Below are 13,365 nucleotides of genomic sequence, written 5' to 3'. Positions count from 1 at the left end.
AGAGAAATGGAGGACTCTGTTGTTCCAAATTGGACACGAACACAGATTGAACATAGATTGTATCCGGCTGTGTATGACTAAATGGCAGAAGAAAACTAAGGGTCAGTGGCCTCTCTCTTCTACCTTGAAGAAAAAGCATAAAGAACAATGGAAAACGTGGCAAAACAGAAAAATCCCTAGCGGACTCTTTTGGGCTGGTTCAAACAACATACGGCCGCCCAGGTGAAACACTCGACCCAGCGTGAGCAGGCAGTGACCACGTGGGGAAAGCTGAGGGATGAACTAGCGGAAACAGAGGCCCAGCTGGAGCGCTTGGGTCAACAAGGCCCTGAGACGAAGTCGGTCAGTGGGTTGAGCTTGGAGAAGCACGAGATCCAAATCAACCCCTCCCACTGTGCAAGGTACATCCATGTATCATATGTCCCCATCCAGTGGCCAACCTGAGGTACTACACACACACCTTGCTAAATCCCCAACAGCTGCATCGGTACCTGCTGGCGAGAGTCATACTGCTGCAATACCACCAGCAACATGGAATGGACATCCCAATGGACATCCCTGGTCACAGGATAATCCATATGGTATGCCACCTGATCTGGCAGTATGGCAACTAACTGCAGCAATATGACAAGCACCTCTCCGAGCTCCTGAGGCACAGATGTGCATCTGAGCTGTGTGTCCACTGACTTCTGGGACTTCCTGTATCTTGCTGAGTATATTCTTTAAAGAGGTTTCTCTGCTATATTACTACTGTATCTGCTGTATTTAGTTATACTAGAATGCTAGTCTGTACTGTCTTTCTAATTTGAACACTTTGAGCTGCGATTTGTTGCTTTTTTACACAAGTGTCTGAAAAGTCAACCAAACCAGCTAGGATTTCAGTATTTGCTCTGTAATCCAAATCTACTAGGGACTAAACTTTATTCTACTTTTTACCTTGCTGGACTTCCTGGCTCTCACTGAGACTTGGATCACACCAGACAACACATCAACCCTTGCTGCTCTCTCCTCGGCCTTCTCCTTCAGCCACACACCCAGACCCTCTGGTCGGGGTGGTGGTTCGGGTCTACTCATCTCACCCAAATGGAGTTTTCCACTATTCACCCCACTGTATTTTGAGTTTCATGCAGTGACGGTTACTCATCCGGTTCATCTAACCATTGTCGTTCTCTACCGTCCTCCTGGTTCCTTGGGAGACTTCTTGGAAGAACTAGACGTCCTCCTATCAAACTTCCCAGAAAACGGCCCCCTGCTCATCCTTCTGGGCGACTGTAACATCCAGACAGAGAAGTCATGTGACCTGCTACTCTTACTGTCTTCCTCTGCTCTCTCTCTCAGTCCTTCCCCTCCTACTCACAAAGCTGGACACCACCTTGACTATATGTTCACCAGAAACTGCTCTACAGCAAACCTCACTGTAACTCCACTTCCTGTCTCTGACCACTTCTTCATCTCTTACTCTCTCCCACTCTTTGGAACTGACAACCCTCCCACAACGGACTCTTCACCTGTCCGTCACAACATCCGCACCCTCTCACCCTCTCACCCTCTCACCCTCTCTCCCTCTCTCCCTCTCTCCCTCTCTCCCTCTCTCCCTCTCTCATCCTCCTCTCTGGCCTTCTCTGTTCTGTCAGCCCTCCCTTCAACCGATTCCTTCGCACTTATGCAGCCAAACTTCGCCACTGACACTCTTCTCCTCTATCTCTGCAGCCAAAAGTCTGTTCTACCAATCCAGAATCGAATCCTCTTTATCTAACCCCAAAAAGCTCTTCTCTATCTTCTCCAACCTCCTTGACCCCCCTGGTCCCCCCCCCCCTCCCTCCACCCTTCTACCAAGCCACTTTGTTGACTACTTTACAAAAAAGATAGACGACATACGCTCTTCATTTACTAATCCATCTTCCATAACTACACCTCCAGTAACTTCATCTTCTTCCCCCTTGTTTTCCTCTTTTATCCCCCTGTCTCCTAATCAAGTTCTTACCTTGGTAACCTCTGACCCCCCAACCACCTGCCCCCTTGACCCCATCCCTTCTCACATTCTCCAGTCCATTGCTCCGGACCTTCTTCCCTTTCTCACCCATCTTATTAACACCTCCATCTCAACCAGCTGTTTCCCTAACTCTCTGAAGGAGGCGGAGTCAACCCTCTCCTGAAGAAACCCACTCTCGACCCATCTGAAGTCAACAACTACAGACCTGTCTCTCTCCTTCCCTTCCTCTCCAAAACTCTAGAGCGAGCTATCTTTAACCAAGTCTCCTCCTTTCTTCACTGTAACAACCTTCTAGACCCCCACCAGTCTGGATTCAAGGCCACTCAACAGAGACTGCCCTCCTTGCTGTCTCTGAGCAGCCTCTCTCTCCTCTGTCCTCATCCTTCTAGACCTTTCTGCTGCCTTTGACACAGTGAACCACCAGATCCTCATGTCCTCCCTCCAGGACCTGGTATCTCAGGCTCTGCTCTCACTCTTCTCATCCTAGCTCACCGACCGCTCTTACCGGGTAACCTGGAGAGGATCTGTGTCTAAGCCTTGTCCTCTGACTACTGGGGTCCCTCAGGGTTCAGTCCTTGGTCCTCTTCTCTTCTCTCTGTACACCAACTCTCTTGGCTCTGTCATTCGCTCGCATGGCTTCACCTACCACAGCTATGCTGACGACACCCAACTGATCTTCTCGTTTCCCCAATCCGAAACACAGGTAGCAGCACGAATCTCTGCCTGTCTGACTGACATCTCTCAGTGGATGTCTGACCGACATCTCTCAGTGGATATTCTGGTCCAGGCTCTGGTCATCTCACGGCTGGACTATTGCAACTCCCTCCTTCAGGTCTACCTGCTAATGCCATTCGACCTCTACAGCTCATCCAGAATGCAGCTGCTCGACTGGTCTTCAACCTCCCAAAATTTACCCACACTACTCCGCTCCTCCGCTCCCTTCACTGGTTACCGGTGGCTGCAGCATCCGCTTCAAAACATTGGTACTTGCCTACCGTGCTGTGAACAGATCGGGTCCGGACTACATCCAGGACATGGTCTAACCTCACACCCAGGACATGGTCTAACCTCACACCCCAGCCCGTTCACTTCGCTCGGCTTCTGCCAATCAGCTTGTAGCTCCGTCACTTCGAGCTAAACATTTAACAAAATCACGACTGTTTGCTGTGCTGGCTCCTCATTGGTGGAACGAGCTCCCCATTGACATCAGGACAGCAGAAAGTCTCTACACCTTCCGTCGCAAACTAAAAACACATCTTTTTCGACTATACCTTGAATAGGGAGGGTAGAGCCGTAGTAGCACTTAAAATGTCCCTTACCGATAGCACTTTGTTGTTTAGCACTTTAGTAGCACTTAAATGGCACTTACGGATAGTATTCTGTAGTTTAACGTTATTGAAGAAATTGTACTTGCTTGATTCTTGTTGTTCTGAGTTTGGACTCATGGTTTAATGCACTTATTGTAAGTCGCTTTGGATAAAAGCGTCAGCTAAATGACATGTAATGTAATGTAATGTAATGGATGTCAACTCCAAAATCAATAGGACAGGTGCTCATCCAACTCAAAGCAAATGCCAAACCTTCATAGAAAAGACAATATCCTTTGTCTAAAGAACGGACGTCAGGCAAGAGAAACCATTTCCGTAGTCTTTGTAATAATCCACAAAGCATCTCCACAACTCCAACAAATGGTGCATGGTTCACTACGTCAGAGCAATACATTATGTGGTGGTAGCAGAAATCCCACAAGTACCAGATCCGTCAACGTTGGTGTCAAGTATTCCTTCGGATGTTAAGTACTACACCGTCATTGACTTATGTTTGGCATTTTTCAGTTTCCCCTTGCACCTAGATTTGCGATATTTGTTTGCGTTTACCTTAGACGGTCTACAATACCAGTACGCGCGTTTGCCACAAGGCTATCAAGAGTCACCGTCAATCTTTATCCGCCTGTTGGCGTCTGACTTGTCGTCCCTCGACATTCCATCCACGGTCATTCAGTATGTTGATGACATTCTCATCTGCTCGTCATCAAAAGAGCAGTGTGAAGCAGACTCCATGGCAGTCCTGGAGCACCTGGCCAAGGGACACAAAGTCAGCAGGAGTAAACTCCAGTTCTGTCAAGCAAAAGATCTTGGAGGAAAGCTACAAAGTCCAATGTGGCGGCAGGGCGTGGCTAGGCTCAGCTGCAGAGTGGGTGGAGCGGGGGTGTGGTTCAGGGAACGGTGAAGGGACAAGGTCATATCAGCCTCAGCTGGGGTTAATCTGTCTTTCTGTATGCGTGTGTGTCTGTCCTCAAAAGGAGCAGTAGCGACGGAGAAGGAGGGGCAGCAGGAGGTGAGAGTTCTCGATACAGCTGTGTGTGTGTCCTATGAGAATAAAAAGGTTTTGTGAACCCCAATACTCAGTGTTCCTGCCTCTGCTCAGTCCGAGACTCACGGGATAACGTGGAAACTCGTTACAGTGGAGCACAAGGTGGGGCCGGACAGATGGAGCATAAAGAGCATCAGCCGGAGGGACCGACCCAGACGATTATGGCGCTGGAGGGGATCGTGGCCATGCAGAGGGACCAGTCGGAAACGAACTGTCAGTTCCTGGGGGAGCTCCAGGTCCAACTGCAGCTCTGCCGGCGGTGGTCCCCGCCACGCTTACGAGGGTGGCCCTACACCGGATGGCTGCAGGGTACGACGTGCAGTCCTTCCTCGACTAGTTCGAGGCAACGGCGGAGGCGTGAGCCTGGCCTGCTGCCGAGTGGGCGGTCCGGCTCCTGCCTCTTCTGGCCGGAGGGGCACAGACAGCGGCCCTCGGGCTTCCCCCGGCAGCCAGGCAGAGGTACATGGCCGTGATTGACCGACTCGGGCTGTCTCCGGAGGACCACAGTCGGAGGTTCTGTGAGGCCATTCGCTTTTGGCTCTGTGGGCGGCACCCCTCCCGCGGAACCAAGAACCGCTGACCACGGCCAGCACCGGCACTCTTTCTCGAACACCAGGGCAGGAGTGTTGGAGGAGCGGGCAGCCCGGGCACTTCCGGTCCGGGGCATCCGGGCAGATGTGCGCCGTTGGTGTGCGTCCTGCCCGGAGTGTCAGTTGGTAAACCACCTGGCCATTCCGAGGGCGCCTTTACGTCCTCTGCCATTAATGGAGGTTCCGTTCGAGCGAATTGGCAGGGACATTCGCCATTTCACCGGAGTGCACGCGGGTATCGCTTTGTATTAGTCCTTGTGTATTACGCAACACGATATCCGGAGGCAGTGCCGTTGCGCAACATTTCTGCAAAGAGTGTCGTGCAGGCACTGTTTCAGTAATCTCCCGAGTTGGAATCCCGAAAGAGATTCTGACTGACCCATTTCATGTCAAGAACACTGAGAGAACTTTACGGGTTACTGGGCATCAAGTCGATTCGGACCTGTGTGTACCACCCACAGACAAACAAAGTCTGGTGGAGCGTCTGAATAAGACTTTAAAGTCCATGATCCGTAAATGTATTAGCAAAGATGAACGTAATTGGGATAAATGGCATGACTCTCTGTTGTTTGCAGTGCGGGAGGTTCCCCAGGCCTCCAAGGGATTTTCTCCCTTTGAACTTTTGTTCGGCAGGACTCCGCGGGGGGTGCTCGACCTGATTAAGGAAAACTGGGAGGAGGGGCTGAGCACCAGCAAATACGAGATCCAGCACGTCCTGGACCTGCGAGCAAAGCTCTACACACTGGGTCGGCTGTCACGGGAGAATTTGCTCCAGGCCCAAGAGCGTCAACAACACCTTTACAACAGAGGGGCCAGGCTGAGACAATTCACGCCGGGAGGGAAGGTACTTGTATTGCTTCCTTCTTCCAGCTCCAAACTCCTCGCCAAGTGGCAAAAGCCCTTTGTGGTCACGCGGCGAGTGGGGGATGTCGACTATGAGGTGGTGCGTTCTGACAGAGGCGGAGCTACACAGCTCTACCACCTCAACCTTCTGAAAGTATGGAGGGAGGCGGAGTCTGTTTCTCTGGTGTCCGCGGTATCTGAGAGAAAGGAGCTAATTTTATTAGCTCCTTTAAGGTAATTTTATTTACCTTATATATGCTTCCTTTGGGCAATATTATCAGGAAACACTCCATAAACTTTCATTGTTATGCAGATGATACTCAATTATATCTATCGATCAAACCAGAGGAGACCAACCAGCTCGCTAAAATTCAAGAATGTCTTAAAGACATAAAAACACTGATGACCTGCAACTTCCTGATGTTAAACTCAGACAAAACTGAAGTTATTTTACTGGCCCTGAACACCTCAGAGATCAATTATCTGGTGATGTGGTTTCTGTAGATGGCATTTCCCTGGCATCCAACACCACTGTAAAGAATCTTGACATTAGTCTCTAGTTAGTTAATCTCTAGTTGCAGAAAAGCTGGTTAACGCATTTGTTACTTCCAGACTAGATTACTGCAACTCCTTATTATCAGGCTGCTATAATAAGTCTCTTAATTCCTCCAGTTGATCCAGAATGCTGCAGCTCGTGTACTCACAAAAACTAAGAAAAGAGATCACATGACTCCTGTATTAGCTGCTCTGCACTGGCTCCCTGTAAAATCAAGAATCACATTTAAAATTCTTCTCCTCACCTACAAAGCCTTGATTGGTGATGCACCATCATATCTTAAGGAGCTTGTAGTACCATATTGCCCCACTAGAGAGCTGCTCACTAAATGTGGGGCTACTTGTGGTTCCTAGAGTCCTAAAAAGTAGGATGGGAGCCAGAGCCTTCAGTTATCAAGCTCCTCTTTTATGGAACCAGCTTCCACTTTCAGTCTGCCTCCTTCTTTGTGCCTCCTGCCTCAAGTGCCTGGACTGATTGGTCCGGCCTCTTTCATCCTGCCTTATGCCTGATTGGCTGGCCTCCTACCTCCGTAGCCCTGCTGATGATAAAAACAGGATCAATAAGATGATCAGAAAGGCTGGCTCAGTGATTGGCCTTCCGGACTCACTAGAGGTCACTATACAAAAAGGACAAGGGCCATCCACTACACTGTGTTTTTAATGGACTCAGAAGGTCTTTCACTGAGACTCAGGAGACCTCAGTGTTCTACTGAACCACTCAGAAGGTCTTTCACTGAGACTCAGGAGGTTTCAGTGTTCTACTGAACCACTCAGAAGGTCTTTCAGTGAGACTCAGGAGGTTTCAGTGTTCTACTGAACCACTCAGAAGGTCTTTCACTGAGACTCAGGAGGCCTCAGTGTTCTACTGAACCACTCAGAAGGTCTTTCACTGAGACTCAGGAGGTTTCAGTGTTCTACTGAACCACTCAGAAGGTCTTTCACTGAGACTCAGGAGGTTTCAGTGTTCTACTGAACCACTCAGAAGGTCTTTCACTGAGACTCAGGAGGCCTCAGTGTTCTACTGAACCACTCAGAAGGTCTTTCACTGAGACTCAGGAGGCCTCAGTGTTCTACTGAACCACTCAGAAGGTCTTTCACTGAGACTCGGGAGGTTTCAGTGTTCCACTGAACCACTCAGAAGGTCTTTCACTGAGACTCAGGAGGCCTCAGTGTTCTACTGAACCACTCAGAAGGTCTTTCAGTGAGACTCAGGAGGCCTCAGTGTTCTACTGAACCACTCAGAAGTTCCTTTAGTCCGGCCACCTTTAGGTGTTTTTAGATTTAGATTTAGCATCTTTCTGATGGTCATGTTTTATGGGGCATCTTCTGTTTTTTTTGTTCCTTGTAGTGTGTTATTTGTCTGTTGTGCTCTGTGGACTGTGTCTATTGTTGTCTGTACGAATGTTTGGTGGCAAATGAGTTTCCCCACTGGGGATTAATAAAGTTTTCTAATCTAATCTAATCTAAACATCATGTCGGGGAAATATGTCCAAAATGTCTCTTTTACGGTAAAATGGACTATTTCGATATCCAGCCTGTGTTTGCTGTGACTGTGTGTGTTTGCATCCGGGAAATCTTCTATATTGAGTCTATGTAAGACTTAAGCATCTCACAGGAAGGTGGAACCCACTGTTTGCCATAACGCTTTCTCCAGTGAGCGGATTTCTAAAACTTAATGTACACAAGGAAATCAGATTTCCATATATAAAAGGTGGCAGAGCTCCTCTTCCAGACAGCTTTCCATCAAAAGGGAATTATTTTGTCTGTCATCGTTCGTTTATGTATTTATTCATGTCCCGCCTCTGAGCAGGCGGTCCGGCCAACACCTGTTCCCGATGACTAGTCAGCAGTCCGGACGAAAATAATGTGATTCTATTAATCATTCAGTTCTTGACATGTCCAGAACATTTGGCCCAGGTTGAAAGGGCTTTGGTGGCATAGGACATTTGGGATTTACTGTTGGGAATATTTTAGCAAGTCGGTAAAGGACTTTAACTGTATCAATCCATGTCTTTCATAGGAATGTTGCTGCCTAGTATACTGTAAATGCTAGAAATGGGGCAGCCCAAGCCCGCCCTCTGGCTTTGACCAGTCCAGATATACCTTCACATACTAGAATTATTCCAATGAAGCAAAACATACTTTTGTTGAATTCATTCAATGTTTCATTTATTATTTGTTTTCATAAGCTTTACATGGAATATAATGTGCCCCCTTAAATAAGCCAACATGGATTCCCAGGTTTTGTTTTGAGATCTTTTTTTTAGGTGATGTTGATTTCAAGGAAGAGATCAATCTGTGTTGAGAAGAATTTCTTAAATGCTCTGCAGGATAATTGTAGAGGTTCATGGCACGAAGTGCGTCCAGATGCAACAGCATCTGTGACTTTGATGTCTAGTTGGACGGGGCAATTAAATGAAATCTATGATTTGGTTATTGGATACATAGGACAACAGCTTGGGTACGATATAAACCTTTCAAAATAAGTACTTACTTAATTTAGTTTTGATAAACGATTACACCTATGGTCACGAACTCTGAGTCGTGACCGAAAGAACGAGATCTGGGATACAAGCGGCCGAAATGAGCTTCCTCCGTAGGGTGGCCGGGCTCAGCCTTAGAGATAGGGTAAGGAGCTCGGACATCAGGGGGGAGCTCGGAGTCGAGTCGCTGCTCCTTCGTGTCCAAAGGAGTCAGCTGAGGTGGTTCATCTAGTCAGGATGCCTCCTGGACGCCTCCCATTAGAGGTTTTCCGGGCACGTCCAACTGGTAGGAGGCCCCGGGGAAGACCGAGGACACGCTGGAGGGATTATATCTCCCGGCTGGCCTTGGATCGCCTCGGGATCCCCCAGAATGAGCTGGAAAGTGTTGCGGGTGAGAGGGAAGCCTGGGTTGGCCTGCTGAACCTGCTGCCACCGCGACCCGACCCCGGATAAGCGGATGATAATGGATGGATGGATGGATGGATTACAAAACAATACCTTTTCAGTACCTTTCTTTAAGGTGTATAAATGTGTTTTCTACAATAAAAGCTTTGGGTTTAGTATTACATTTCAGTTGGTGACATTAAAACCCCTCAAATAATGAGATAATCAGATTAATTCTAAAGTAGAAGACACATTAAAACAGTAAGCACAAGTACTTTTGGTCATTTAAAGAAAACCAACCGATAATCAACCATTTACCTGTGTTTTCTTAAATAATAGATGCCACATTATATAGTTGTAGTTGACAATAGTATTCGGAGAGTTATCTCATTTAATAAATTATTTTATTGTTTTACTGAAGTTAGCTAATAACCAATTGTCATTAAATTTTACCCCCAAAGAGCAGTTTTCTACATACAATGCGTATCTTGGACATTTGCAGTCCGTACAGTAAAGGATTTAAGAGCGGTTGGCATGTAAGCCAGTATAATGACAAGAAAATGCGCAACATGTTGGGTAAATATTTCATATTAAATCTGGCCTGCACCATTTCAAAGAAAGCTCCAAAGGAGAAGTTGAGCAGGGAGGCGAGGTGAGGTGTGCAGGTACTGATGGCTTTCTGTCGGGTCTGTTTAGAACCAGAGAAACAAACTCTCAGGATCCTCATGTACGTGTAAATAATTAAAACTATAAGACCTAAGATTATTGTAAACAAGTTAACAAGTCCAAAGATGTTGTGGGCTGTCGTGTCAGAACAGGCCAGTTTAACAACATAATAGTTGTCACAGTACACTTTGTTAATGACGTTCCCACACAGCTGCAAAGGGACAGTCATAGTCGTTAGTGTTAAAGCATTAGCAAAAAAAGGATATAACCATATTACAGCAATAAGCACAGCAATCTTATTATAAGTCATAAGAGTGTTATATCGTAGAGGATAACAGATAGCAAGATATCGGTCATAAGACATCGCGGCTAAATTTAACAATTCTACACCTCCATAAGTGTACAAACAGAAAATCTGCAGGAAACAAAATGGAGCAGAAACAGTGTGAATGTCAGAGAGGATCTGAACCAGAAGGAATGGAAACAACCCTGAACTACCATACAGTTCATTTACAAACAGGCTGCAGAGAAAAAGGTACATAGGTTCATGTAAGCTTCTGTTCATACAGATCACCACAATGAGCAACACATTGGAACAAACAATTAACATATACAAAGTCAGAATAATCAGGAAATATAAGTATTTAAAAAGCCCGGTGTCAACATAGGCACTAAGTGTGAAATATGAAACTGGTGTGGAGTTCATCATCATCTTCCTGTTGGTACTTAAAGCAATCATTAACACTGCTCAATGGATAAGCAGTTTCTTAAGTTTATCAGTTTAAATGCATGACTTAGAAAGAAATCATCAATAATATATAAACACACGTCAATGTATAAACACTGACCAGAATCATCTGAATGAAAAAAAATATCCAGAATACAGCACACTTCCTTTACCTTCAGTCAGTGAAACACAGGCTGAGACATCCCATGAACCTAGCATTGATCTGCACACCTATTGTAGTCACATTGACTCATCCAAACGAAGCTCAGACGCTGATTCTCCGTATTTAAACCTTTTCAAGTCAGGGAGTTGCCCACAGCGCCAATCATACCTAATTATCAGATTTATAGAGTTTCACTGATTTCTCTTTTAACATTAAATCATTTTATCATATAACAATAATACAGATTCACAGAAGGTAACAGAAATAACAATTACATTTAAAGAGGAAGATGCAGGAAGAATCGATCTGGAGGTGAGAGTTGAAGATGCTGTAAACAGGAGCCTAAACCAAGGCAGACAACCTGACCCTGAAACCAGTTCCAAGAAACAAACAAAACAACAAAACAAAAAAATAAACGGTATTATTCTAAAACCTTGTTGACCCAGAAGTTCTGTAACTTATAATTTCCCTCAAACTTTGGAATCATTTCTAGAGCTAAAATGCTTCATGGTTTTCCCTAAGTACAAAGACTGAGGAGTACTTCAATCAGGACTGTAGCATGATTGCTTGTAGCAGTTTCAATAAATAATACTGAGAATCTAAATATGTTTCTAATTATTAATAACTCAATTATGAATCATGTACCCATTAATTAACATAAACAGCTTGATGCTATTTACCTTTCGATAAGATATCTTAAATACAAGTAAAAAATCAGACAATTTTGAAAAATAGGGAAACTGATACTCATCAATTAAATCTTGATTTCATTGCTACAGAGTTCTTGTCATGGTGTACAGGGACCTATTATTTCATATATATACAAATCAAATGATTAAGTTCTTTGTAATGTGATCGGAAGGTTATCGGTTCATGTCGTGGCGGCAACCCAAGAACCCATTGATGGACACCGGGGGTGAGGGAAGCCGTCAAGCTGAAGATATGGTATGTTCCAAATGCAGATACAGGACAGCAGAGTTATTTCTCAAACCAGGATTTATTCAAGCGTAAGTCACTTTCCTCCGAATCTGGGAGATAGCTCCGCTATCCCTCGAAGCGCCAGATGATGCCGGCAGTAAAACAGTTACGTCATAGGATCCAAGCCGGAAAGTGTCTCTGCCGTGTGAGCGGGGAAACTCACATGGTAAAAAACTGACAGAAGGAGGCCTTTCGGGCCTGGTTGGCTTGGGGGTCTCCAGGAGCAGCTGAGAGGTACCGGCAGGCCAGAAGGGCGGTCTCAAGGAGGTTGTGTTAAACTATCTGACAGCTCAGGAATGGAAGAGCAGCGCCTACCCCAGGATGTTCCCAGCGGGGATTAGCCCTGCTCTTCCCTGACTCGGACAGTGGACATTGTCGGGTGGTGGAAAGAGCACTTTGAGGAACACCTAAACCCGAACAATTCAATTCAATTCAGTTTATTTTGTATAGCCCACTATCACAAATTACAAATTTGCCTCAGAGGGCTTTACAATCTGTACACATACGACATCCCTGACCTTTGACCTCACATCGGATCAGGAAAAACTCCCCAAAAATAACCTTTGACAGGGAAAAAAGGGAAGAACCCTTCAGGAGAGCAACAGAGGAGGATCCCTCTCCCCGGATGGACAGAAGAATAGATGTCATGTGACCAGATGAACAGAGTTACAGAGTTACATAAACACATTACATGAATATGACAATGTATGAATGGAACTCCAATCCATGAAACAGAAGTAGGTAGAGAGGATGGGGGCGGGGCATCAGCAGGGCCAAGGTGGGAGGCCGGCTCACCAGCATCAGACACCTCCAGGTCCAATGGACCCTATGAGACGTGAAGTCACAACGACTCCGGGGAGGAAGCAGAGTTAATAAGGTGCAATGGAGAGATGTAAATTCATCCATAAGGAGAGAGAGAAGAGGAGATAGGTGCTCAGTGTATCCTAAAACATCCCCCAGCAGCCTATAAGCCTATAGCAGCATATCAAGGGGCTGGACCAGGGCAAACCTGATTCAGCCCTAACTATAAGCACTATTAAAGAGGAAAGTCTTAAGTCTATTCTTGAATGAGGTGACTGTGTCTGCCTCCAGGACTGAAAGTGGAAGCTGGTTCCATAAAAGAGGAGCTTGATAACTGAAGGCTCTGGCTCCCATCCTACTTTTAGGACTCTAGGAACCACAAGTAGCCCCGCATTTAGTGAGCGCAGCTCTCTAGTGGGGCAATATGGTACTACAAGCTCCTTAAGATATGATGGTGCATCACCAATCAAGGCTTCGTAGGTGAGGAGAAGCATTTTAAATGTGATTCTTGATTTTACAGGGAGCCAGTGCAGAGCAGCTAATACAGGAGTCATGTGATCTCTTTTCTTAGTTGTTGTGAGTACACGAGCTGCAGCATTCTGGATCAACTGGAGGGATTTAAGAGACTTATTAGAGCAGCCTGATAATAAGGAGTTGCAGTATTATAATCTGGAAGTAACAACATGTCCCCTGGAGAGGAAGCAGCACCTGAAGACTTGGGGTGGGTCGCACCCATATCCACGTAGGTAGTCAAAAATCTCCTTGGTGGCAAGCTGTCGGCAGTGGATGAGATCCACCATGAGTCCATC

The 13,365-nt window shown here is 46.2% G+C and overlaps 1 protein-coding gene across 1 annotated transcript; it reads right to left on the bottom strand.

The window, feature by feature from the left end:
- Nucleotides 1-9,663: 9,663 nt before the first annotated feature.
- On the bottom strand, nt 9,664-10,599 carry LOC117741858 (olfactory receptor 142-like). Its single transcript, XM_034549090.1, has one exon. It carries the CDS (start codon nt 10,597-10,599, stop codon nt 9,664-9,666), a length of 936 nt encoding a protein of 311 aa, XP_034404981.1.
- Nucleotides 10,600-13,365: the final 2,766 nt, after the last annotated feature.

The sequence above is a fragment of the Cyclopterus lumpus genome, chromosome 13 (genome assembly GCF_009769545.1).
Source record: "Cyclopterus lumpus isolate fCycLum1 chromosome 13, fCycLum1.pri, whole genome shotgun sequence".
Classification (NCBI taxonomy): domain Eukaryota; kingdom Metazoa; phylum Chordata; class Actinopteri; order Perciformes; family Cyclopteridae; genus Cyclopterus; species Cyclopterus lumpus.
Note: the sequence above shows the minus strand (reverse complement) of the source record. Positions and strands in the feature narration are given on the sequence as shown.